This window comes from Scatophagus argus, chromosome 6 (genome assembly GCF_020382885.2).
Source record: "Scatophagus argus isolate fScaArg1 chromosome 6, fScaArg1.pri, whole genome shotgun sequence".
In the NCBI taxonomy this organism is placed as follows: Eukaryota; Metazoa; Chordata; class Actinopteri; family Scatophagidae; genus Scatophagus; species Scatophagus argus.
In genome coordinates this window covers 15,280,520-15,301,208 of record NC_058498.1, presented here as the reverse complement: position 1 = coordinate 15,301,208, position 20,689 = coordinate 15,280,520, and the positions used below count along the sequence as shown (strand labels likewise).

Sequence of the window (20,689 nt, the reverse complement as noted above, 5' to 3'; positions counted from 1 at the left end):
CTTAATTTTAATCAGTTAGCTAATTAATTTTAATAAATAGTTAACTGTGATCATTAGTGAGTCACATCTCTTAGCTGCTTAGTACATGACTGTGTTGTACGTGTACACCATCACTTTAACACTGCTTAGCAACAAAAGCAGTAAAATAGTCTTGGTTTTATAACATGCAGAGTGCAAGTCCAAATGTTCTTCAACTGTATTACAAAGTCAAATGTCACTAGAGATGACAATTAATTCATCTAGTTATCAAAATAATATTTATTGAAAATGTACACATTCACCAAGAGCAAAACACAATTCGTTTCATATTGGGAACGAAAGACAAAAGCGGCATCACATGACAGAACACTTTTTCTATATTTTGGAATTTAAATTTGCACAAATCTATCTTCAGGATTTTTTTTGGTTTGTGATATTGCCAACATACAGTATCAAATGACTGGTCAGTGTGTTTGGTATTTATCAAATGTAGTCTAATATGCTCCACATTGGTGTTTAAGGCACATTTTGTGACTTGCTGACTAATAGTTAGTCAAAAATTTTTTAGAAATTCACATCACTCAGTGAGAACCTTTACGTTTCAAAGATAACAACATTCTAAGCACATTTCAGTTGTTTCTTGACAGGAGCACAGAACAAACCTTTGTATATCCTATATACATATATCAACAGCTATCAAAAAATATTCCAATCTTTGTATCACAAATATACACATTCTGAAGAAAAGGAATATAAAATACTCATCTTAATAAAAGCCTGTTTTCGTGATAAGGTGGATTGTGTAAGAAAAAAACATTTTCAGTGCAAAAACAAACCAAACACATACACATGACTGAATGAAGGGGCAGACATCTCCATGACAACATTAAACAGAAATATGAAGTAAGACAGCAATCGCCTGAAAGGTTTAATACAGAACAAAAAATAGGAATTTCCAAGCAAAGATCTTCACAGAACATGAAACATTTTCTGTGAAAAATGAAACATTTTCTGTTAGTTCCAGATAAGTAGCCAGTGTAATCAATGCTGACCATTTAGTCATCTTGGGTGAGAATTGTCTGCTAAAAACAAGCGGTGTTTATTCAGATTTATGTTACAGAAGAAGGAGAAAACAATTTCATCAAAGTACATCTTTTTATATTGTCTGTTAAGTCTGCAGTTCATACAAATATGGATTAAGGGTGTAACACCAGCCTGTACATGCAAGCATATGTAAAAACTCATTTCTTGAGCAGTTCAACTGTATCATCAACACTGGACTTCAGCTTGAATACAGTCTCATCTCTGACAAAGAGAGATTAATACAACCTTCAAACATTTTAACTCAAGTCCATATGTGAAATATAACAAAAAACACTTTATACTTACATGTTGCTTCTCTGTTTCATCACTCCTGCAAGGTGTCAACAAGGACCCGAATCAAAGTGGTATATCCTGGCTGGGCTTGGTTCATCAGCATCCGTTCTGCTCTACTTCCTTCTCAGACACCACAGGTAAGATAAGATGAGAGATGCGGCTCCACAGTCCACCGAACTTGTCAGTGTCCATCTCATTGAAAGCAGTTTGGTCGCCTGAGTCCACCAGCTTTTCCTTGACATAGTCCAGCACCATCTCCTCCACTTCTTTCAGACTCTGCTCACCCTTGACCTCATCTATGGGCATCAACACAGTAAACAACAAGAACACACGCTTGTAGGCGGCATTCTGGTGGTCGCAGTAGCGATAGAAAATGAGGGTGGAACCTGGAGGCAGCTCTTCGAATTGATGGATGACAGCCACAGGTTTGTCCCCCTCAAAAGCTGATTGCAGCTGGGTGTCAATATCCAGCTTCACTTCATCACTGTCCTGGCTGGCCTTACTGGCTCCATCAATGTGTAGGACAGAGGCATTGAGGGCAGATGAAAAGGAGGAGGCCAACCCCTGAGCCAGGCAGTGCATTGTCTTCTTGGCTCTGAGGCCAGCAGTAAAGATCAGACTGACTGGCTCTGTGGGCTGGGCTGTTTTCAGGTGCTTCTCCAGATGGATCTCGGTCATCTTCCACAACTCAGGCCGCTGACTGGGAAACTGAGTCTTAAGAAGAGCCAAGTGATCTGTGAAGTTTTCTGGATTTACAGCTCTGGATTGACGCCCTGCACCACCTGCAGTCCTTTGGAGTACAGGAATAATCCTGTGCACTAACAAGGCTGAAGAACCGAGCAGGACCAGGAGAACCAAACGCCAAAAATACCACATACATCCTGATGGACAACGAGACAAAGTCAAACGTAGTATAGCAAATTATGTGTATCAAATATCTTTGGATTTAAAGATAACGTAATTAAAATCACTTACCTCTAGAGGAATGTGGAGAGCTGCTCTTGGGAATAGCAGGCTTCTTTACCGCTTTTAAAAGAGAAAATCCCATGAAGTCAACATCAAAAATGTTTACATTAGATGTTTAAAAGGACTGTAATATTTACTTGAAGCAGCAATACCTTGTTTTTTTTGCTGAAAAATTTCTTCTTGTTTTGGAATGTTATTCACACGTTGTCGCATTGAGTGGAACTCCTCTGAGGTTGAATACACTCTTGGAATGTGGTGGTTAACTGTTGCAAAGACTAACAATGAGGCAGAATTTATTAATGCAAAGGTCTGATCATTTTTAGAGTCCATCCATTGCACAGGTGCTAAATGGATTTTGATTTCACCATGATATAACTAAATTAAAAAACGTCTGTAATACCAGTACTCTTGGCTTTGTCCTCCATTGTCCTCTTGTACTCGTCTATTTTTGTTTCCTTCAGATTCGGCAGATCATATCTTGCTGCTGGTAATCTGATCCGTGTGGCAGACTTGATGAAGACCACAGGTTCTTTTGTTGATGGTTTTACTAAAACAAAACAAAAAAAACAAGGCAGATAAGGAAGACTGTACTATCTGCCTATGATGTAATCATTCTCATGTAGAATGAAGCTATAGTATTTTCCTACCTCTCTTGACTTCTTTTACAACATGATTGGGTTGGCAGCGTTCACCAAGCATTACATGAGGAGATAAATTCACATCTCCAAGGGCGCCTGATTTATACAGAGGGAAAATGACAAAATAACACTGCTGATCTGATGGTGTTTAGACCCAGCCATGTTGAGAAGTCATATCAATCAAAGGTCGGTAAATTTGCATTAAAACACACATACAAGCAGCCATGCTATTTTTTGCCCAACAGCTTACTGAGGCTCAGGAGGACAGCAAGGGATATTTTTCAATTAATCTTTATATTATTGAATTAATAACAGAGAATCTGGGCAGAGTTATGGCTCGTGTAAACATTAATTAGCTGCAGCCCTAACCTCGGCTTAGTTTTGGTTGATGAGTGTCATGAAAGGAATCCTGAGAGGAATCCTGTGAGGAATCCTGCCCAATATCCATTTCCTGATCTTCATTGGTCTCCAGATCTTCCTGGACATCCATCTCATTCCCATCACCATCGCCGCCGTGTTCTCCGCCAGCCTCCAGCCGACTTTTCTTGCTAGGGGACTCTATTATGTTGAAAGCAACATTTTAAACAGCATGTTAAATAGATCATATTGACGGTTAAATGGTATTGTAAATGGACAAATACTGCTAACTGGAATAACCCACCTTCTTCTTCTTCTTCTGAGCCATCCTCCACATCTCTGGAACCATTGACAGCTGCCACGGGTGTTTGGTTTTCTAAAGCCCTTTTTGTCCTCTTTAGAGGACCCCTAGGGGTCGGCTCGAAATTCAGTACTAAGTAAGGAACACAACAAAAATTATTACTGTGAGTGAGCGTCCTCAACCAATGTATGAATTACTTGACTTAACATTAAGTTCATTTGCTTGCAACTTCCTAGTCCGGGGATAGCCTGCCCTGGTAAAAAATCAGCTAACGCTAGTTAAGGCAGACATTCAAGGGAATCCGTTGTTAAACTCTGAGTGAGCTAAACTCAGCTAGCTTCGGGGGCTAAGCTAGCTACTCGTAAATTGTCAATTCGCTCACCTTTACTTGATGACTGCCTTGTCGATCGTCTCAGGGGACGAGACAATGTACTTTCAGGGCCCTTGGAATCCATTGAAGATAAGCTACTAGCGATGCCAGAAACAACAGCTAATTAAACAATACGACGAAACATCGTGTTCACAGGCAAGCAATTGACTTCCCTGTAATCGTGAGGGGAAACTTATGTGACAGGACGATGTCCGGAAATACGTCCTACCACTAGCTATCTTTACAGAAACACAGGCAATACCGGAGCGTTCCGCTCTGCAGTGACTTGCATAGACATAATAAAAAGTTTATTTATATTATTATTTATCTTTATTATGTCTATGGTAACTCGGTATTCTATCTGCATGTGCTTCCCATCGAGATGTGCTTACCTCTACCAAACTGTCAAGCGTGTACTGATTTGGGCAATTTCCTCAAGGGATCAACAAAGTATTTCTGACAGATTGCAACAGATGTATGGAGAAAAAATGGAATTAAAAGCACAACATTGTATTGGGGAATATGATACGAAAATCATCATGGAAAGTACGAAACTTTATAAATTATACATTTTTTTCCTACTCGTTTACTGCTCCACACTCCAGTCCAATAGATGGCGACAATGCATCTATAAACTGGTTTGTTAACTGCCATTAAAACTGTACGACGACGAAGAAGAAGAAAGCTTCCGCCGAGTGAGCTGTCAATGCAACACTTGAAACGTAATTCCCAGTGATAAGGAAGCCTCATGTTGGTCAAATTCCGGAGATAGGTACGTTTGGGAATATTATTAGACGTAGCAATTAAAAAACATGGTTACACGAAGTCAGTCTTTACAGAGCAATGCAAAGTTTTACTTTGCTAACGCTAAATTAGCTTGCTCGGTTAAGCTAGCTTAGACATGCCAGTTCACCTGCTAGCTGAGGTTTTCAGCTAACTAACAGTTTATGTCCAGTGCACTGTTGCCTTCGTTCTCGGTTAACAGTTTTGCTAACAGCCCTACTTACTAATGATGAAGCTAGCAAACATTTTCGCTTCGGTTCACAGGGTCTGCCCTCACATCGAATTACGTGGTAAGCTTGTGTATATTCCCCATTCCCATTTTCCCCACTGTGGGATCAATAAAGTTCACCTTATCTTATCTCATCTTATATTAATTGTAGCAAATCACCCAGATATATATTTCAGTTATTCCAACAATAGTTTGGACAATAGTTGTTTTGTTATGTGCTCACTAATCGCAACCCACTCGTGTCATCATCATCGTTGTTGATCTATTAATTGAATACTTATGGAGTTAAGTCTGTCAAGAGTGATGTCAGTCCAACCTTGTTTGACCAGTTTTTAAACACATTGAGCACATGTCGGGAATCTGTCCCAAATGAATAAATGTGCTCATGTCTTAACAAAAACATTTGTTTGCCAGTTTTAATGAAGCTGCTTTATGGACCATCTTGAGTAAAGCGACCCCGTTCAAAGACATGGCAGAGCAAGACACCAAACAGCACATGCCAGGTAAGAAACACCAGTGACAAAGACCAGATAACAGTTGTGCTGAACAAGTACATTTACTAAACATTTACAGCAGTAGTGGACCCAGATGGACCCAATATGTCAGCATTTTCTCTATCAGGTGTAAGAGAAGGGGAGACACATTCAACAAATATGGATCATGTCTCACCAAATAATGAGTTCACACAGGAAAAAACTGATATTACTCTGAATATTCAGCACTCAGATGGTAAAATTTTCAAGAAAGGTCAGTAGTAATCCCTTTGGTGTTGTACTTGTCGTCCACTGTATTTATGCATTAAATGCACTAATCAAATATGGCCTCTGTCTCACCTAATAAGACTCAGCTTCATCATCTGCATCCACAAAGAGACACGCTGAAAACAATAACAGTGATGAAGGCATGGAGCAGGGTGACATTAAAAGTGAGTAAATTGATTAATATCAGTGTTTCATTTCCATCTGATTGTCGTTCTTAGGCAAACAATTGTGACCAAGAAGAAATCCAAAGTGAATTTCCAGTAATATTTATATAATATATAAACCAGTAATATTCATTGTGGATGTCGTGTGTATGATTCCGTTGCTACTACATAAGAGTAGGTTTTGTTTTTTTGTTTTTGTTTTTTACCTTGAATGCATTATGTCGTGTGGCATAGGATGTCTCGTCTCTGCACTTAACCCAAAGTTATTAGGTTATGCTTTGCTCTCACAGGTGTTTGTCAACTTTGTTGTCTGTTTTGTCGCATGTTGCCTACAAATGAACAATTGTTTAGGCCAAAGGTATGTTAAAGAAAAAGTAAGCGGCATTGATTAAATACCACATTAAAAACAGAAATCTGGTATTCTGGTTCCTAAAGAAACTGAAAATTAAACATTTGTCTTGGGTTAGACTATAAATTACATGACACTTGATTTCTATTTTTAATTGCAGACTGTGATTCAGGTGAAGAGAAGAGGGCACCTCTTAAGGAACCATCAGCTTCTTCAAATGAGGCCAACCTGCTGACTGCAGAGGACAACAGCACCTTAACTGAGAGCCATGGTGATCCTAACAGAGCGACACCAAGGAATGAGCGACTGACTGCCATAGGTGAGAATATTTCAAGGAAGCCTTCCTGTCAAAGTGTTATGACCAGCGATCTAGATATTATAGAGAACCAGGCCAAGTATATGTTACTTCCTTTGGAAAAGCTTGCTACAGACAAGAGTCATTTGTGGGCATTAAAAAAGACTTAAAATTGTGAAACTGTCCTGTCACGCTGTGAAATTAAAAAGGCGACTCTCGATGTACCGAATGGGTTTAAATCCCACATAAAGTGTAACTGTAGAAATGCTGAGCTGTTGTGAACGTTAGACTGTTCTGAATTTATCAGAAGACCACACTGGAGACGAGAAAGCTCCAAAAACAACTACTCCACCCACCGTGGATGACAGAGAGGATAAGGCAGAAGGAGTCAATGCTAAAGTTAATGAAGAAGTCACAGGCACCGACAGGACAGACACTGAGGCTGGAGAGGGTGAGTGTGAATTTTCAATTACTGCAGAATTTTTTAACCTTTAGCCCTCTTTTCAGGTGTCCTCCAAGTGTCATTTGTCTCAGTTTAAAGTACATTATTTTGAAGTAAATTATAGCAACTAACAATTGTTTCAATGTGCATGTGGGCATTAATAAAAGACTTAAAAATTGTGAACCCATGCTGGAATTCTGTGAGACTAAAGAGACATCTCTCATTGTGCTGGGCGGGTTTAAAGTCCCACCTGAAGCGTAACGGTAGAGATTCTGATGCTTGAGCTGTTGTAGAAGTTATACTGTTCTGATTTTATCAGAGGAAGACCACACTGAGAGGAAGAAAGCTCCAAAAACAACTAGTCCACCCACCGTGGATGACGGAGAATATGAGCAGACAGACGGGCCCAGTGCTATAGTTGATGAAGAAACCACAGGCATCGACGATGCAGACAATGAAGCCAACGAGGGTGAGTGTGAACTTTCTGAAATTTCAATTACTGCAGTTTTTTTTTTCTTTAACCCTCTTATGGGTTGTCTGTTTAGTTTGTTTTAGTCTGTTTTTCTTCTCCCATTGGTCAGATGCTGGAAATGACCCTGACATACAGAAGAGCACAACCCCCCCACAGATATCATTGCCATTTAAAGAAGAAGAGAAATACAAATGTAGAAATGACATTGAAACCATTGGCCATCACTCAGCAGACTACTGAACCTGCACTTCCATGCATTATGTCGTGTGGCATAGGATGTCTCGTCTCTGCACTTAACCCAAAGTTATTAGGTTATGCTTTGCTCTCACAGGTGTTTGTCAACTTTGTTGTCTGTTTTGTCGCATGATGCCTACAAATGAACAATTGTTTAGGCCAAAGGTATGTTGAAGAAAAAGTAAGCGGCATTGATTAAATACCACATTAAAAACAGAAATCTGGTATTCCGGTTCCTAAAGAAACTGAAAATTAAACATTTGTCTTTGAGTTAGACTATAAATTACATGACACTTGATTTCTATTTTTAATTGCAGACTGTGATTCAGGTGAAGAGAAGATGACACCTCTTAAGGAACCATCAGCTTCTTCAAATGAGGCCAACCTGCTGACTGCAGAGGACAACAGCACCTTAACTGAGAGCCATGGTGATCCTAACAGAGCGACACCAAGGAATGAGCGACTGACTGCCATAGGTGAGAATATTTCAAGGAAGCCTTCCTGTCAAAGTGTTATGACCAGCGATCTAGATATTATAGAGAACCAGGCCAAGTATATGTTACTTCCTTTGGAAAAGCTTGCTACAGACAAGAGTCATTTGTGGGCATTAAAAAAGACTTAAAATTGTGAAACTGTCCTGTCACGCTGTGAAATTAAAAAGGCGACTCTCGATGTACCGAATGGGTTTAAATCCCACATAAAGTGTAACTGTAGAAATGCTGAGCTGTTGTGAACGTTAGACTGTTCTGAATTTATCAGGAGAAGACCACACTGGAGACGAGAAAGCTCCAAAAACAACTACTCCACCCACCGTGGATGACAGAGAGGATAAGGCAGAAGGAGTCAATGCTAAAGTTAATGAAGAAGTCACAGGCACCGACAGGACAGACACTGAGGCTGGAGAGGGTGAGTGTGAATTTTCAATTACTGCAGAATTTTTTAACCTTTAGCCCTCTTTTCAGGTGTCCTCCAAGTGTCATTTGTCTCAGTTTAAAGTACATTATTTTGAAGTAAATTATAGCAACTAACAATTGTTTCAATGTGCATGTGGGCATTAATAAAAGACTTAAAAATTGTGAACCCATGCTGGAATTCTGTGAGACTAAAGAGACATCTCTCATTGTGCTGGGCGGGTTTAAAGTCCCACCTGAAGCGTAACGGTAGAGATTCTGATGCTTGAGCTGTTGTAGAAGTTATACTGTTCTGATTTTATCAGAGGAAGACCACACTGAGAGGAAGAAAGCTCCAAAAACAACTAGTCCACCCACCGTGGATGACGGAGAATATGAGCAGACAGACGGACCCAGTGCTATAGTTGATGAAGAAACCACAGGCATCGACGATGCAGACAATGAAGCCAACGAGGGTGAGTGTGAACTTTCTGAAATTTCAATTACTGCAGTTTTTTTTTTCTTTAACCCTCTTATGGGTTGTCTGTTTAGTTTGTTTTAGTCTGTTTTTCTTCTCCCATTGGTCAGATGCTGGAAATGACCCTGACATACAGAAGAGCACAACCCCCCCACAGATATCATTGCCATTTAAAGAAGAAGAGAAATACAAATGTAGAAATGACATTGAAACCATTGGCCATCACTCAGCAGACTACTGAACCTGCACTTCCATGCATTATGTCGTGTGGCATAGGATGTCTCGTCTCTGCACTTAACCCAAAGTTATTAGGTTATGCTTTGCTCTCACAGGTGTTTGTCAACTTTGTTGTCTGTTTTGTCGCATGATGCCTACAAATGAACAATTGTTTAGGCCAAAGGTATGTTGAAGAAAAAGTAAGCGGCATTGATTAAATACCACATTAAAAACAGAAATCTGGTATTCCGGTTCCTAAAGAAACTGAAAATTAAACATTTGTCTTTGAGTTAGACTATAAATTACATGACACTTGATTTCTATTTTTAATTGCAGACTGTGATTCAGGTGAAGAGAAGATGACACCTCTTAAGGAACCATCAGCTTCTTCAAATGAGGCCAACCTGCTGACTGCAGAGGACAACAGCACCTTAACTGAGAGCCATGGTGATCCTAACAGAGCGACACCAAGGAATGAGCGACTGACTGCCATAGGTGAGAATATTTCAAGGAAGCCTTCCTGTCAAAGTGTTATGACCAGCGATCTAGATATTATAGAGAACCAGGCCAAGTATATGTTACTTCCTTTGGAAAAGCTTGCTACAGACAAGAGTCATTTGTGGGCATTAAAAAAGACTTAAAATTGTGAAACTGTCCTGTCACGCTGTGAAATTAAAAAGGCGACTCTCGATGTACCGAATGGGTTTAAATCCCACATAAAGTGTAACTGTAGAAATGCTGAGCTGTTGTGAACGTTAGACTGTTCTGAATTTATCAGGAGAAGACCACACTGGAGACGAGAAAGCTCCAAAAACAACTACTCCACCCACCGTGGATGACAGAGAGGATAAGGCAGAAGGAGTCAATGCTAAAGTTAATGAAGAAGTCACAGGCACCGACAGGACAGACACTGAGGCTGGAGAGGGTGAGTGTGAATTTTCAATTACTGCAGAATTTTTTAACCTTTAGCCCTCTTTTCAGGTGTCCTCCAAGTGTCATTTGTCTCAGTTTAAAGTACATTATTTTGAAGTAAATTATAGCAACTAACAATTGTTTCAATGTGCATGTGGGCATTAATAAAAGACTTAAAAATTGTGAACCCATGCTGGAATTCTGTGAGACTAAAGAGACATCTCTCATTATGCTGGGCGGGTTTAAAGTCCCACCTGAAGCGTAACGGTAGAGATTCTGATGCTTGAGCTGTTGTAGAAGTTATACTGTTCTGATTTTATCAGAGGAAGACCACACTGAGAGGAAGAAAGCTCCAAAAACAACTAGTCCACCCACCGTGGATGACGGAGAATATGAGCAGACAGACGGACCCAGTGCTACAGTTGATGAAGAAACCACAGGCATCGACGATGCAGACAATGAAGACAACGAGGGTGAGTGTGAACTTTCTGAAATTTCAATTACTGCAGTTTTTTTTTCTTTAACCCTCTCATGGGTTGTCTGTTTAGTTTGTTTTAGTCTGTTTTTCTTCTCCCATTGGTCAGATGCTGGAAATGACCCTGACATACAGAAGAGCACAACCCCCCCACAGATATCATTGCCATGTAAAGAAGAAGAGAAATACAAATGTAGAAGTGACATTGAAAACATTGGCCCTGTCACTCAGCAGACTACTGAACCTGCACTTCCAGTGGTTGCTGGAAGTCTTGGAGGTAAAACTGTGATTTTCTTCCTCATGTTTTATCTTATCTTTCTTTGTAGTGTCATGGTGATTACCAATCAGGCAAATGGCTGAAGTAAAAACTCTTACACCAAACAGCAAAACAACCTCAGGGAATCACATTTAAAAAAATCAGTTCTCCAACATTGTATGTTGTTTATTACTTGTTACACAAGCATAAATAACTTATGTAGTACTTATAAAGTACTGGTTTTGACAAAGTGCGTGTCTTCTCCATATAGGATCTAAAAGATGGCTGCTAGCAGTGGGTATAGCGGGTATGGTCATTGCCGTCCTGGCGAAGTATTTCTTCTCCCCCGAGTCTCCACCTCAGAAAGACGACATGCAGCAAATAAACATTTTCCTAAAGCAGATGGATAAATTAAACACACGGTTCCCTAACCAGCGTGTTGAACTCTGGAATAGGAGCAAGATCCACTTGTTGAGGCACCTCCAGACAGCCCAGCCCACAGAGCCGGTCAGTCTGATCCTGACTGCGGGCGTCAGAGCCGAGCAGACGCTGCACTGCCTGGCTCAGGGCCTGGCCTCCGCTTTCTCTTCTGCCCACAACGCCTCCGTCCTCCACATTGATGGAGCCAGCAAAGCCAGCCAGGACAGCGACCAGGTCAAACTGGACATCGACAGCAAGTTGCAGGGCGCTTTTGAAGGAGACAAACCTGTGGCTGTCATTCACCGCTTTGAGGAGCTGCCTCCAGGGTCCACCCTCATATTTTATCGCTACTGTGACCACGAAAACGCCGCCTACAAGAAGACGTTTCTGATCTTCACAGTACTGCTGGGAGAAGAAGAGGAGATTCCTGTTAATAGTCGTTTGAGTACTGTGGAGGAAATGGTGGATGACCACCTTCAGAAGAAATTCCTCTCTCACGGACATCCTGTATCTTTTGACAGGATGGACCTTGACAAGTATGGTGGACTATGGAGTCGTATTTCTCACCTCATCCTGCCTGTGACTGCAGAGGAAAGGATGGAACATGAAGGATGCTTGGGGATATAAATGCACCCTCTTGCTTTAACTTTTCAAGCAGTGAACTTGACCTCCTATCTAACAGCTATCTCACTGGGTGACTGTGGTCATTCTGAGGAGTGTAGCAGTGATTTTAAAGAGTTTCTTAGATGCATACAGGCTATATTGAAGCTCACAACAGATGAGGGCATCACGTATCAATACTACACTTAAGATAATGCTTTGGGATGTTTGTGAACATTTCTGTAAACATTCACTATGAAAAAAGTTTTACAAAAAGCCATGGTGCTCTGTTGTATTATTACTTTGATCAAATGTAATTTCAGACAAAGAAATTCAACTGGGGCTCTGTGGATGTTTTCAATATATGTGCGATTTTGATGCTAACTACTGAAATGTATGTAAATTGTTTAATGTAAGATCTGATTGTTCTCCTATGGATAATGATCACAAAGAAATACATTGTAGAACTATTGTTTTGGTTTCACAACACCAGGATTAAAGTAGTTAATGTATTTTTATGACAAACGTCACACTTGTCAAACCTACATGGCACCAACATGCCTTATCTCAACCTCCCATTTTCTATACATGAACATGTATCACACTAAAGACGTCTGATGAAGATCAGTGCATAAATTGAATGTGCCTTAATGTACAAATAAACAGCTACGTTACAATGTTTTATTTGTTGTCATTGCAGTAAACGGTACTGCCACTGGAGGGCAGCAAAACCACAGCTGAACCAGTTCCGCTGGGAGGCGACAGAGAAGCATCAAATCAACTTGTAACAGGCTGCTGCTGTGGGTTTGAACTCTTTGAGTTTACTGTAGAACCTTAAAACGCCAAGTTGAAGTTCACTCAAAAATTAAATCCAGATGAGAGCGAAGCTTTCAGCCAACATTGGTTCATAACTGACATAACCCGTGCTGCACATCATGCGTGAATAGTCTGAAAGAGTTCAACTCCTCCTCAGCACTGATCAGATCCGCCTCCTGTCAGCGCTGCTCCAGCAGCAGATGCCGGCTGTTCTCTCACACACTGCGCTCTTTCTGCACTGCCAACTCAGCCGCGTTCACTGACAACGAAAAGGATGACATCGCGCTATAAAGCTTAATCTCGCTTAATCTGATGACTTTTAAGCATACACATTTTTAATTTTGGAGCCAGAAGCAGGCTATGAAAATTTCTTGGCAGCTAAACTAATTGGTGACAGGCTGTGCCTGCCAGCATACTCGCAAGATAATTTCTCAGTTCTACGCTCAGTGAGCCTCACAACATGTGTCAGTTATGCGTTGTCATTGTGATATGCTGTGCGTTTTTTCCATGGAGCTCTGCAGCGCCAAAGACCTGGGGTGAGGATCCCAGGTCACAGTTTGAAAGCGAGTACGCGCAAAATGGCATGCTCCAGGAGGAGATAGAAGGCCAGGAGAGCATCCTCTCTAAGGTAGGAGCAAATATCCCCATTTGTTTTAACTTCTTTGCTTCTTATCTTTTATGGACATTTTATCATTTCGTGCGTAAAAATTCAGAAGTTTTTGATTGAACGTGGTGGAAAATACATCCGTCCTCTTCTCTTTGTAGCTGCTGGGTGATTATGACAAAGTGAAAGCCCTCTCGGAAGGCTCTGACTGTCGGTGTAAATGTGTTGTCAGACCCCTGAGCAGAAGCGCCTGCCGGCGGATAGAAGAAGGGAGCGCCACTGCGCAGGACTTCTACACTGTGGAGACAATCACATCTGGACCGGAGTGCAAGTGCGCCTGCATCGCTCCTCCGTCAGCTGTCAACCCATGCGAAGGAGAGTACAGGCTGAAAAAACTTAGAGAAGCTGGAAAAGAGAATGTCAAGGTGAAGTGTCCAACACACACACGTCCACATAGGCTTGTTCGTCTGCAGATTTCTAGGGAAGCCTCGATCACTTGGAGTATGGATATCACGTTTTATAAAATCCAAGAAAGCATAGCCCCACAATATATCCAAGTGGGGATTCAGATTCTGGATGGGCTGAGGATAGGTCTGACTTTTGTTAAATTGGTAAACTGTTTTGACGGAATCCACTTGATTATTTTAGCTGTCCACCATCCTGGAGCTGCTGGAGGGCTCCTTCTTCGGCATGGATCTGCTGAAGCTACACTCTGTCACCAACAAGCTCCTGGGTCGCATGGAACACATAGAAAAGGTACAGTATCAAATGCACATTTGTTGGTATAACATGAATACAAACTAATAGTAAACAGATGTGTCTGTATTGGTGACTTCTGGATTTATTGTCCTTTATCTTTTTATTGCTATTGGCACATTATTCAATTAATTTTGTAATATTATAATCATGTATTAAAACATTAACCGAAAGTTCCTTGTATAAAATAGTATTTTTAGCTAAATGTTCCTGTTCAAATGAAAATGCTTCAATCAGTCTTTAATGTCAAGACGTGTTCAGGAAATAAACCGCAATAAACAGATTGCCTTTCAACATTGAATTCATTATACCGAACCACTTGTAGCCTACTTATATGAATCATAAACATCATAAATTACAAAGTCGGCCTGCCCAAACAGGTGCAACCACAGGGTTACATGCCCAGACAGAGAATAGTCCAATTATCCCAAATAACTGAAAACACCTGTGTGAATGTACCATGTGTGCACCATGGGCTATTGGTCGTTAAATTTAAAACAAATTCAAAATGATCTAAACTGGAAGAGCTTACACTGACTGGATATGATTAGTAAATTGGATTACGATCCTCCCATGCTGCACTTTTTAAGGGTCTTGAGTTGCCTTACTCAAACTTTTTCCAGTCACTTGTGAAATCATACTTATGACGCCTCCCAAAGATGTTGTATGTGTCACTCCGTATGTGTACTGAACCGCCGCATGAACTGGACTCAAAACACTGACTGAGTGAAGAATGATTTGATAAGTTAGAGTGGCTATTCAGAACCCTCTGTGATAACATCATGTACAGCATACTGCCTGCATGCATTAGAGAGCTGTGATTTGCTTCTGAAACGACCCTTTTCTTAGACTTGTCTTGGTATTGAAAACAAAGCTGGAGTTGATAAAATGAATGTGTAAATCAAGCGTATCTGTTATCGATCTCATTAGTCCCAGCTGAGTCCTGCTATGACACGTCAAAAGCTCACTTGTAAGTGGAAGTGTAGGGACGTCTGCTCGTGAGCATAGATGCACACTGCATTTTAAAGTGCATTCTGGGAAGTGTCAATGAGGAGACCATCTGGTGCACTGAAAGAGCCCACAGAAGATATTTTGCCGCAATAAGACAAGCACAGGTGAAAATAAAATGACACTGTGTTGTGATTGCAGCCTATTTTCTCTAAAAACACTCACCTTATTTCTGTCAATATTTTGATTTGACTCCATGAAGGTGGTGTCTCTGAATGGCATGACAGATGTGGTGAAGCCCCAGGAGAGCCCCGTGGTCCAGGCAGATGTGACGGAAAGCCCACCCACCACCCCACCTGACCAGCATCAGGACATGAAGACCCTCAGTGAGATCAGCGGGGCCGCAGCATATCAAAACCCTGATGTAAGTGTGACAGCTTAAAACTGGGGTCACTAACATAGAGTTAAAGTTAAACTACCAATAATAAAATAATAAACCAATAATAACTATAATTATTCTTATTTACTTTTAGTAACTCTTACTTCAAGCTCTAATGGGGGAATGTCATAAAAATAATAAAATGATAAACTGTAATGAAATATATACTTGTATTATTACTAACAACACAGCAAAATGCAAGGAATTATAACTTTGAAATTATCACAGGTCTGTTGTAGTACACCTGCCAAGTATGGACATATTTCTTTTGATATTGACTACATGTGTTCATGGAATACTCAGAGGGTAAAAAAGTAGGTATTATTGCGCTATATTAACATACTCAGTATAAAAATACTCAGTATATATAAATACCATTCCCATTACTCATGTGAGGTAACTATTTTTTGGTAGTAAATGTGCGCTCATTCATATGTTTCAGTGTGCTATAACTTTGATGTAATTCTTAAATGAATTAATAAACGTTTTCATGGTAAGGTTTTGTGACTCTATCCTCATACCTGTCAATACGGTAACACTGTAAGACAAATACTGATGTATATATGGTACAGGTAAAGCAGTTGTGAAGGCTGTGACTGAATAAGAAGAATTTAGGAAAGAAACACGTACAAAACGATTTAGGAAAGAATTTTGGGAAGAAACATGTACAAAAGAAGTGATTGCATTCACATGTTCGAATCATTTGTGTTCCTTCAAAACAAGAGAAACAATTATGTGTTCTTTCCACAAACTTTTTCATAAAATCATCATCTCCATGATTAAGGACCAAAATGTGTAAGAGAGTTATCGAGGTAATTGGAAGGATTTGGCAGACCCAGTGGACAATAACAGACCTGAGAACAGTGACTTTACCTCTGGGCCCTGATCCATGACAGCTTTAATATAAACCAGAGAGCCTGTCCAGCAGTGTTGGGTGGACCTGAGCTTCACATGCAAGTGATTCACTATTTAATATGTTTCACAAGACCACTTGTAAACAAGGTTATTAATGAAAAATGCAACTAAAATGAAATAAAATAAAATTTATTTCATAGGATAATTCAGGTTTACTGCAGCTTGGGTTGAACTCTGTAGCTCTGGTCATCATTTCCATCAGTTTTAACAGCATCACTCACCACTTTAATGGTTCAAGTCTGTTAACATGGCTACATTGTATGTATTGGTCTCATCCTAGAGCAGGGCTTATGTCTTTTCCTCATGGAAGATTTGTGTACCCATCTGTCCACAGGAAAAGTATGAGGAGAAGTTTATTGGGGAAAATCCATCCTTCCTACAGACAGCTGTTCCTGCTCAGACCATTGAGGTCAAACCTCAGGTGACTCCCAAACACGTGGCTAACAAAGAGGCTTCTCAGGTGTCGAAGACTGGCGCCAATGGAATGATCATCAGAGGAATGACTTTTTATAAATCTGCGCCAGATCCGATGGTGGCGGATGACGGGGAACCTGGAGAGAACTGTAAGTGAAAACCCTCCATCAGCTCTAAGCGTGGCAGCACACAAAACAAAATGAGTGTGGAAAAATGTGAAATCTGCACGGAACAGTGGTATGGTATCCAGTTCACAGCTTAAAGAAATATGCCTTCAGCTTTTGCTTACACATCCACACTTTGCTAACCATAAAAAGAGGATTTTTCATTATGTCAGGAGATGTCAAACATTTAAAGATGGTCACAAAGCTCTGTGATTACTTTAGCTGCCTGTCAGAAACATCTGTGAGCTGCTCTGTCAGCCACTGTGGTCACAGCAAAGATGTACAGCTACAAATGGGTTTGATTGTTTGGCTTCTACTGTTTGTCTTCACTGTAATTCATCAGTTCAGAGATGACTTTCCTGACAATTTTGGTATTGTGCGTTGTATATGTAGTATTTGACCAAATGTTTTTGTTTCTTGTTTTTAAGTTTTTGAGTATCATGGATTTAGTGGTGAGGGCCCAGTTAACCTCTTCATTGAAGAGAATCTTCTACAACACAGAGCCCCTCGCCCGAGGATGAGGGCTGGACCGAGATCACATCGTCCAAAGATGACAGATCTTTTGCGTGATTCTAAGAAGCCCAGCCAATCAACAAAAACGAAAGAAACCGAGCCCATCTTAGAAACTCATAATGAGTTCGTCAGTGCCACTCGAACCACATCAGTGGATTTGTCTGCAGATGTGCAGAGCGACACATCAGTCATGTCTGCGCCAACCACTAGCACACAAGAAACCAGGAGCACAGACACTGTACCTCTGACTACTCAAAGAGTCACTGCTGGAATCGCTAAATGGTCGATCCCTTTGATGGCTGAACCAGCCGGCACTTCTTCAAGTGACACTACCAAGAAAACAACTGAAACTGCAGGGAACACAACCGACGCCTCTGAAAATGAAGCCACAAAGAAAATCCTATCAGAGTTCACAACAAGAAATACACCAACCACCAGTATGAAAGCCTCTACCCTGAAGGTGAAAGGTCATATGCAATCCATACATGGCAGTACTGCAGCTCATTCAAGCACCCTTGCATCTAATCCAGCCACGGAGACTTTAACTACCGGCCAAACTTCAATTCTGGCCATCACAACTCCTGCTGCCCCGACCTCAGCACCAATACGCCCCACAGCAGCTTCCACAATAGCTACCTCCACACAGGCTGCTACCACAGCACCAGCGGAAAGTGAAGCTACCTACTTTTCTGACTTGAATTTGCCTTCTACCACACAGAGACTGACCACTTTGTTTCCTCAGACTTCTCTTCCATCCACCACACCTGTAACTACCTCCTCTTTAACCACCACCACCACCACCACTACGAGGCAGGCTGTGCAAGTCAAAAGGAGATATAAAATCAGCTGGTATGAGGAAGAGGGAGCAAAGGAACACCCAGAATTGGATGAGCCAATGCAAAGGCAGGAGGAATCTTCTTCAAGAAAACCAGGTATGATGAGTTTATGTGTTGAATGTGGGAATGAATGAAACAAGACTGTAAGTCTACAGCCATGGTAGTGGCTTTATGATACTGAGCCACTGATATATAGTCAGTGGTCCTTTGAGCTCAACACGTTTCCCATTTTCACCATCTTGGTTTAGCATGTTGGAATACTAATCAGCGCTAAACATAAAGAACAGCTAAATATCTAAAGTGTGATTACGTTTCTGAACAGATGATAGCGCACCAGAGTCAATAGAATTCATATTTTTTTGGCACCATGAATATCTGCACCAAATTTAATGACAATCCATTGGTTGTTGGAGGATGTCATTCCCATTCTTAGAAAAGCACCTTAGTGGGTACTAAAAGATACAGCCGAAAAAGAAAATGTCCTCTGAATTTTTTAGTTAGTTTGATGTTATGCCTTAACTATTTTCATATTCTCATGAAAGATGTAATTTAGAAAAATATGAAATTGACATTGTTCTATAAATCTCTGAGATTTGTAATCCACTCCTGCTCAGTCCTTTGTGGCAACCTCACCCTTTCCATGATTCCCGCTAGGTAAAACAAAAGCCTCTAATTATCTTCAGACTCTTTGATGTAGGTCTGGATGATGTTAAACTACTTCTAAATCCTCAATCTTGGCTCCCTGATTCTTTCACAGGGGAGTGTAAAGACACTTTGGCAACAATCTCAGAACCAGTAACTCACAACACCTACGGCAGGAATGAAGGCGCATGGATGAAAGATCCGATGTCTGAGAATGACAAAATTTATGTCACAAACTTCTACTATGGAAATAACCTCCTTGAGTTCCGCAACCTGGAGGTTTTCAAATCAGGTGAGAGCCAGTAATCAACGTTTTCACTTAATGTCATATTGTTGTCCTTTTATTTGATGAATCTTACACGTCTCTGTTCCTCTTTATCTTTTCAAGGCCGTTTTACCAATTCATACAAACTTCCTTACAACTGGATTGGCACAGGCCATGTGGTCTACAATGGGGCTTTCTACTACAGCCGTGCCTTCTCCCGGGACATCATCAAGTATGACCTGCGTCAGCGTTATGTGGCTGCCTGGACCATGCTGCATGATGCCCTGGTCGAGGAGACGTCGTCACCTTGGGAGTGGCGCAGCCACTCGGATGTCAACTTTGCTGTGGACGAGAGTGGCTTGTGGATCATTTACCCAGCGCTGGATGATGAGGGCTTCTTACAGGAACTGATTGTTCTGAGTCGCCTGAACCCCTCAGACCTCAGCATGCAGAGGGAGACCACTTGGAGAACTGGGCTCAAAAGAAACCACTACGGGAACTGCTTCATTGTGTGCGGCGTCCTGTATGCTGTTGACAGCTACAACCAAAGGGATGCCAATCTGGAATACGCCTTTGACACGCACACAAACACTCAGATGATTCCCAGAATGCCCTTCACCAACAACTACACCTACACCACGCAGATTGACTACAATCCTAAAGAGGGTGTTCTGTATGCATGGGACAATGGACACCAGGTTACATACAACATTAAGTTTGCCTACGTAGACCCTTAGTAAGGGTTTGACAGTAGTTATTTTCAAAAGGTAATTCTATGATTTGAATGGATTGTAGATCAGTCCATATGAGCTCCAGCATGGAGACAAACGGGGGCCAAATGTAAATCAGTATTTGTGACAAAATGGTTCTTATCAGAATCAAGAATTTTTCATTTTTCATTTTTTTTACCTGAAACGAATGGAACAGTGAGCCCAGTTCCTCAGTCAACACATCTAGTACTGTTTACATTGTAATACTGTAAAAAGCTAAGTACAGAAAGAATAAATCCATGGCTTGGGTCAGACAACGATTTAGCAATTCACGTAAAAAAACCTGAAAAATAAAAACAGTTCATAGAGATATACTCTTTAAACAGATTCCCAAATAACATTTTTTTCTGTTTTATACACATTATTTTGTATTAAAGTTTTCTTTGCATCTTATGCCGCAGGTCCTCTTTGGGATAGTATCACAGGTATCGCTGTTGAGGTTTGTCTTGTGAAAGCACTTACTCCCTCCATATGAGACTGTTCTGAGGAGACTACAATAAAGTTCGGAAATACTACCATAAAATGTTGTCTTTTGCTTTGCTAATCATGGTTAAAGTGGCTTTAATTACAGTCTCTGAGTTGTTAATTCAACTGGGAGACTAAGGATAGGATACAACCAGGCAGAAAAAAGGGATGTCTATAA

General features: G+C 40.8%; 3 protein-coding genes across 15 annotated transcripts; 2 read left to right on the top strand and 1 right to left on the bottom strand.

Annotated features, from left to right (window-relative positions):
* Nucleotides 1-238: 238 nt before the first annotated feature.
* Nucleotides 239-4,213, bottom strand: si:dkeyp-82a1.6 (torsin-1A-interacting protein 2). Of its 3 annotated transcripts, XR_006843654.1 has the most exons (9): nucleotides 4,001-4,213; nucleotides 3,622-3,750; nucleotides 3,330-3,521; nucleotides 2,970-3,056; nucleotides 2,723-2,869; nucleotides 2,475-2,597; nucleotides 2,332-2,382; nucleotides 1,369-2,237; nucleotides 239-1,284 (listed from the first exon to the last, which is right to left on the bottom strand). XR_006843654.1 is itself a non-coding variant. In XM_046392289.1 (8 exons), exons 1-8 carry the CDS (start codon nucleotides 4,071-4,073, stop codon nucleotides 1,453-1,455), a joined length of 1,587 nt encoding a protein of 528 aa, XP_046248245.1. In that variant the 5' UTR covers nucleotides 4,074-4,213; the 3' UTR covers nucleotides 239-1,452. The 3 variants fall into 3 exon arrangements, 2 of the variants coding, with proteins under 2 accessions (XP_046248245.1, XP_046248246.1); XM_046392289.1 differs by having other exon boundaries at nucleotides 239-2,237; XM_046392290.1 differs by having other exon boundaries at nucleotides 239-2,237; nucleotides 3,330-3,518.
* A 396-nt stretch (nucleotides 4,214-4,609) lies between these two features.
* Nucleotides 4,610-12,642, top strand: LOC124060321 (torsin-1A-interacting protein 2-like). 10 transcript variants are annotated; one of them, XM_046391132.1, is made up of 16 exons: nucleotides 4,642-4,760; nucleotides 5,036-5,061; nucleotides 5,415-5,503; nucleotides 5,622-5,747; nucleotides 5,842-5,925; nucleotides 6,435-6,593; nucleotides 6,877-7,020; nucleotides 7,331-7,480; nucleotides 8,035-8,193; nucleotides 8,477-8,623; nucleotides 8,934-9,083; nucleotides 9,638-9,796; nucleotides 10,080-10,226; nucleotides 10,537-10,686; nucleotides 10,798-10,965; nucleotides 11,216-12,642. In XM_046391132.1, the coding sequence occupies exons 3-16, from the start codon at nucleotides 5,470-5,472 to the stop codon at nucleotides 11,989-11,991; spliced, it is 2,553 nt and encodes an 850-aa protein (XP_046247088.1). In that variant the 5' UTR covers nucleotides 4,642-4,760; nucleotides 5,036-5,061; nucleotides 5,415-5,469; the 3' UTR covers nucleotides 11,992-12,642. The 10 variants fall into 10 exon arrangements, with proteins under 10 accessions (XP_046247089.1, XP_046247090.1, XP_046247086.1 ...); XM_046391133.1 differs by lacking the exon at nucleotides 5,036-5,061 and having other exon boundaries at nucleotides 4,610-4,760; nucleotides 8,480-8,623; XM_046391134.1 differs by lacking the exon at nucleotides 5,036-5,061 and having other exon boundaries at nucleotides 4,610-4,760; nucleotides 10,083-10,226.
* Nucleotides 12,643-12,731: 89 nt separating this feature from the next.
* On the top strand, nucleotides 12,732-20,569 carry olfml2ba (olfactomedin-like 2Ba). 2 transcript variants are annotated; one of them, XM_046391128.1, is made up of 8 exons: nucleotides 12,732-13,408; nucleotides 13,546-13,809; nucleotides 14,033-14,140; nucleotides 15,351-15,512; nucleotides 16,777-17,005; nucleotides 17,449-18,465; nucleotides 19,127-19,303; nucleotides 19,400-20,569. In XM_046391128.1, the coding sequence occupies exons 1-8, from the start codon at nucleotides 13,241-13,243 to the stop codon at nucleotides 20,011-20,013; spliced, it is 2,739 nt and encodes a 912-aa protein (XP_046247084.1). In that variant the 5' UTR covers nucleotides 12,732-13,240; the 3' UTR covers nucleotides 20,014-20,569. The 2 variants fall into 2 exon arrangements, with proteins under 2 accessions (XP_046247084.1, XP_046247085.1); XM_046391129.1 differs by having other exon boundaries at nucleotides 13,271-13,408; nucleotides 13,617-13,809.
* The last annotated feature ends 120 nt before the right edge of the window (nucleotides 20,570-20,689 follow it).

Bases quoted from the DNA above. Each gene is read 5' to 3' on its own strand.
- si:dkeyp-82a1.6 (XM_046392289.1), bottom strand. From the start codon at position 4,073: ATGGATTCCAAGGGCCCTGAAAGTACATTGTCTCGTCCCCTGAGACGA. The intron at 3,522-3,621 runs GTGGGTTATTCC...CTTTCAACATAA, and splicing joins CTCAGAAGAAGAAGAAGAAG to TAGAGTCCCCTAGCAAGAAA. The intron at 2,238-2,331 runs GTAAGTGATTTT...GTTGTCCATCAG, and splicing joins CTCTCCACATTCCTCTAGAG to GATGTATGTGGTATTTTTGG.
- LOC124060321 (XM_046391130.1), top strand. From the start codon at position 5,470: ATGGCAGAGCAAGACACCAAACAGCACATGCCAG. The intron at 9,084-9,637 runs GTGAGTGTGAAC...TTTTAATTGCAG, and splicing joins AGACAATGAAGCCAACGAGG to ACTGTGATTCAGGTGAAGAG. The intron at 9,797-10,079 runs GTGAGAATATTT...TGAATTTATCAG, and splicing joins TGAGCGACTGACTGCCATAG to GAGAAGACCACACTGGAGAC.
- olfml2ba (XM_046391128.1), top strand. From the start codon at position 13,241: ATGTGTCAGTTATGCGTTGTCATTGTGATATGCTGTGCGTTTTTTCCA. The intron at 13,409-13,545 runs GTAGGAGCAAAT...TTCTCTTTGTAG, and splicing joins AGGAGAGCATCCTCTCTAAG to CTGCTGGGTGATTATGACAA. The intron at 14,141-15,350 runs GTACAGTATCAA...GACTCCATGAAG, and splicing joins GCATGGAACACATAGAAAAG to GTGGTGTCTCTGAATGGCAT.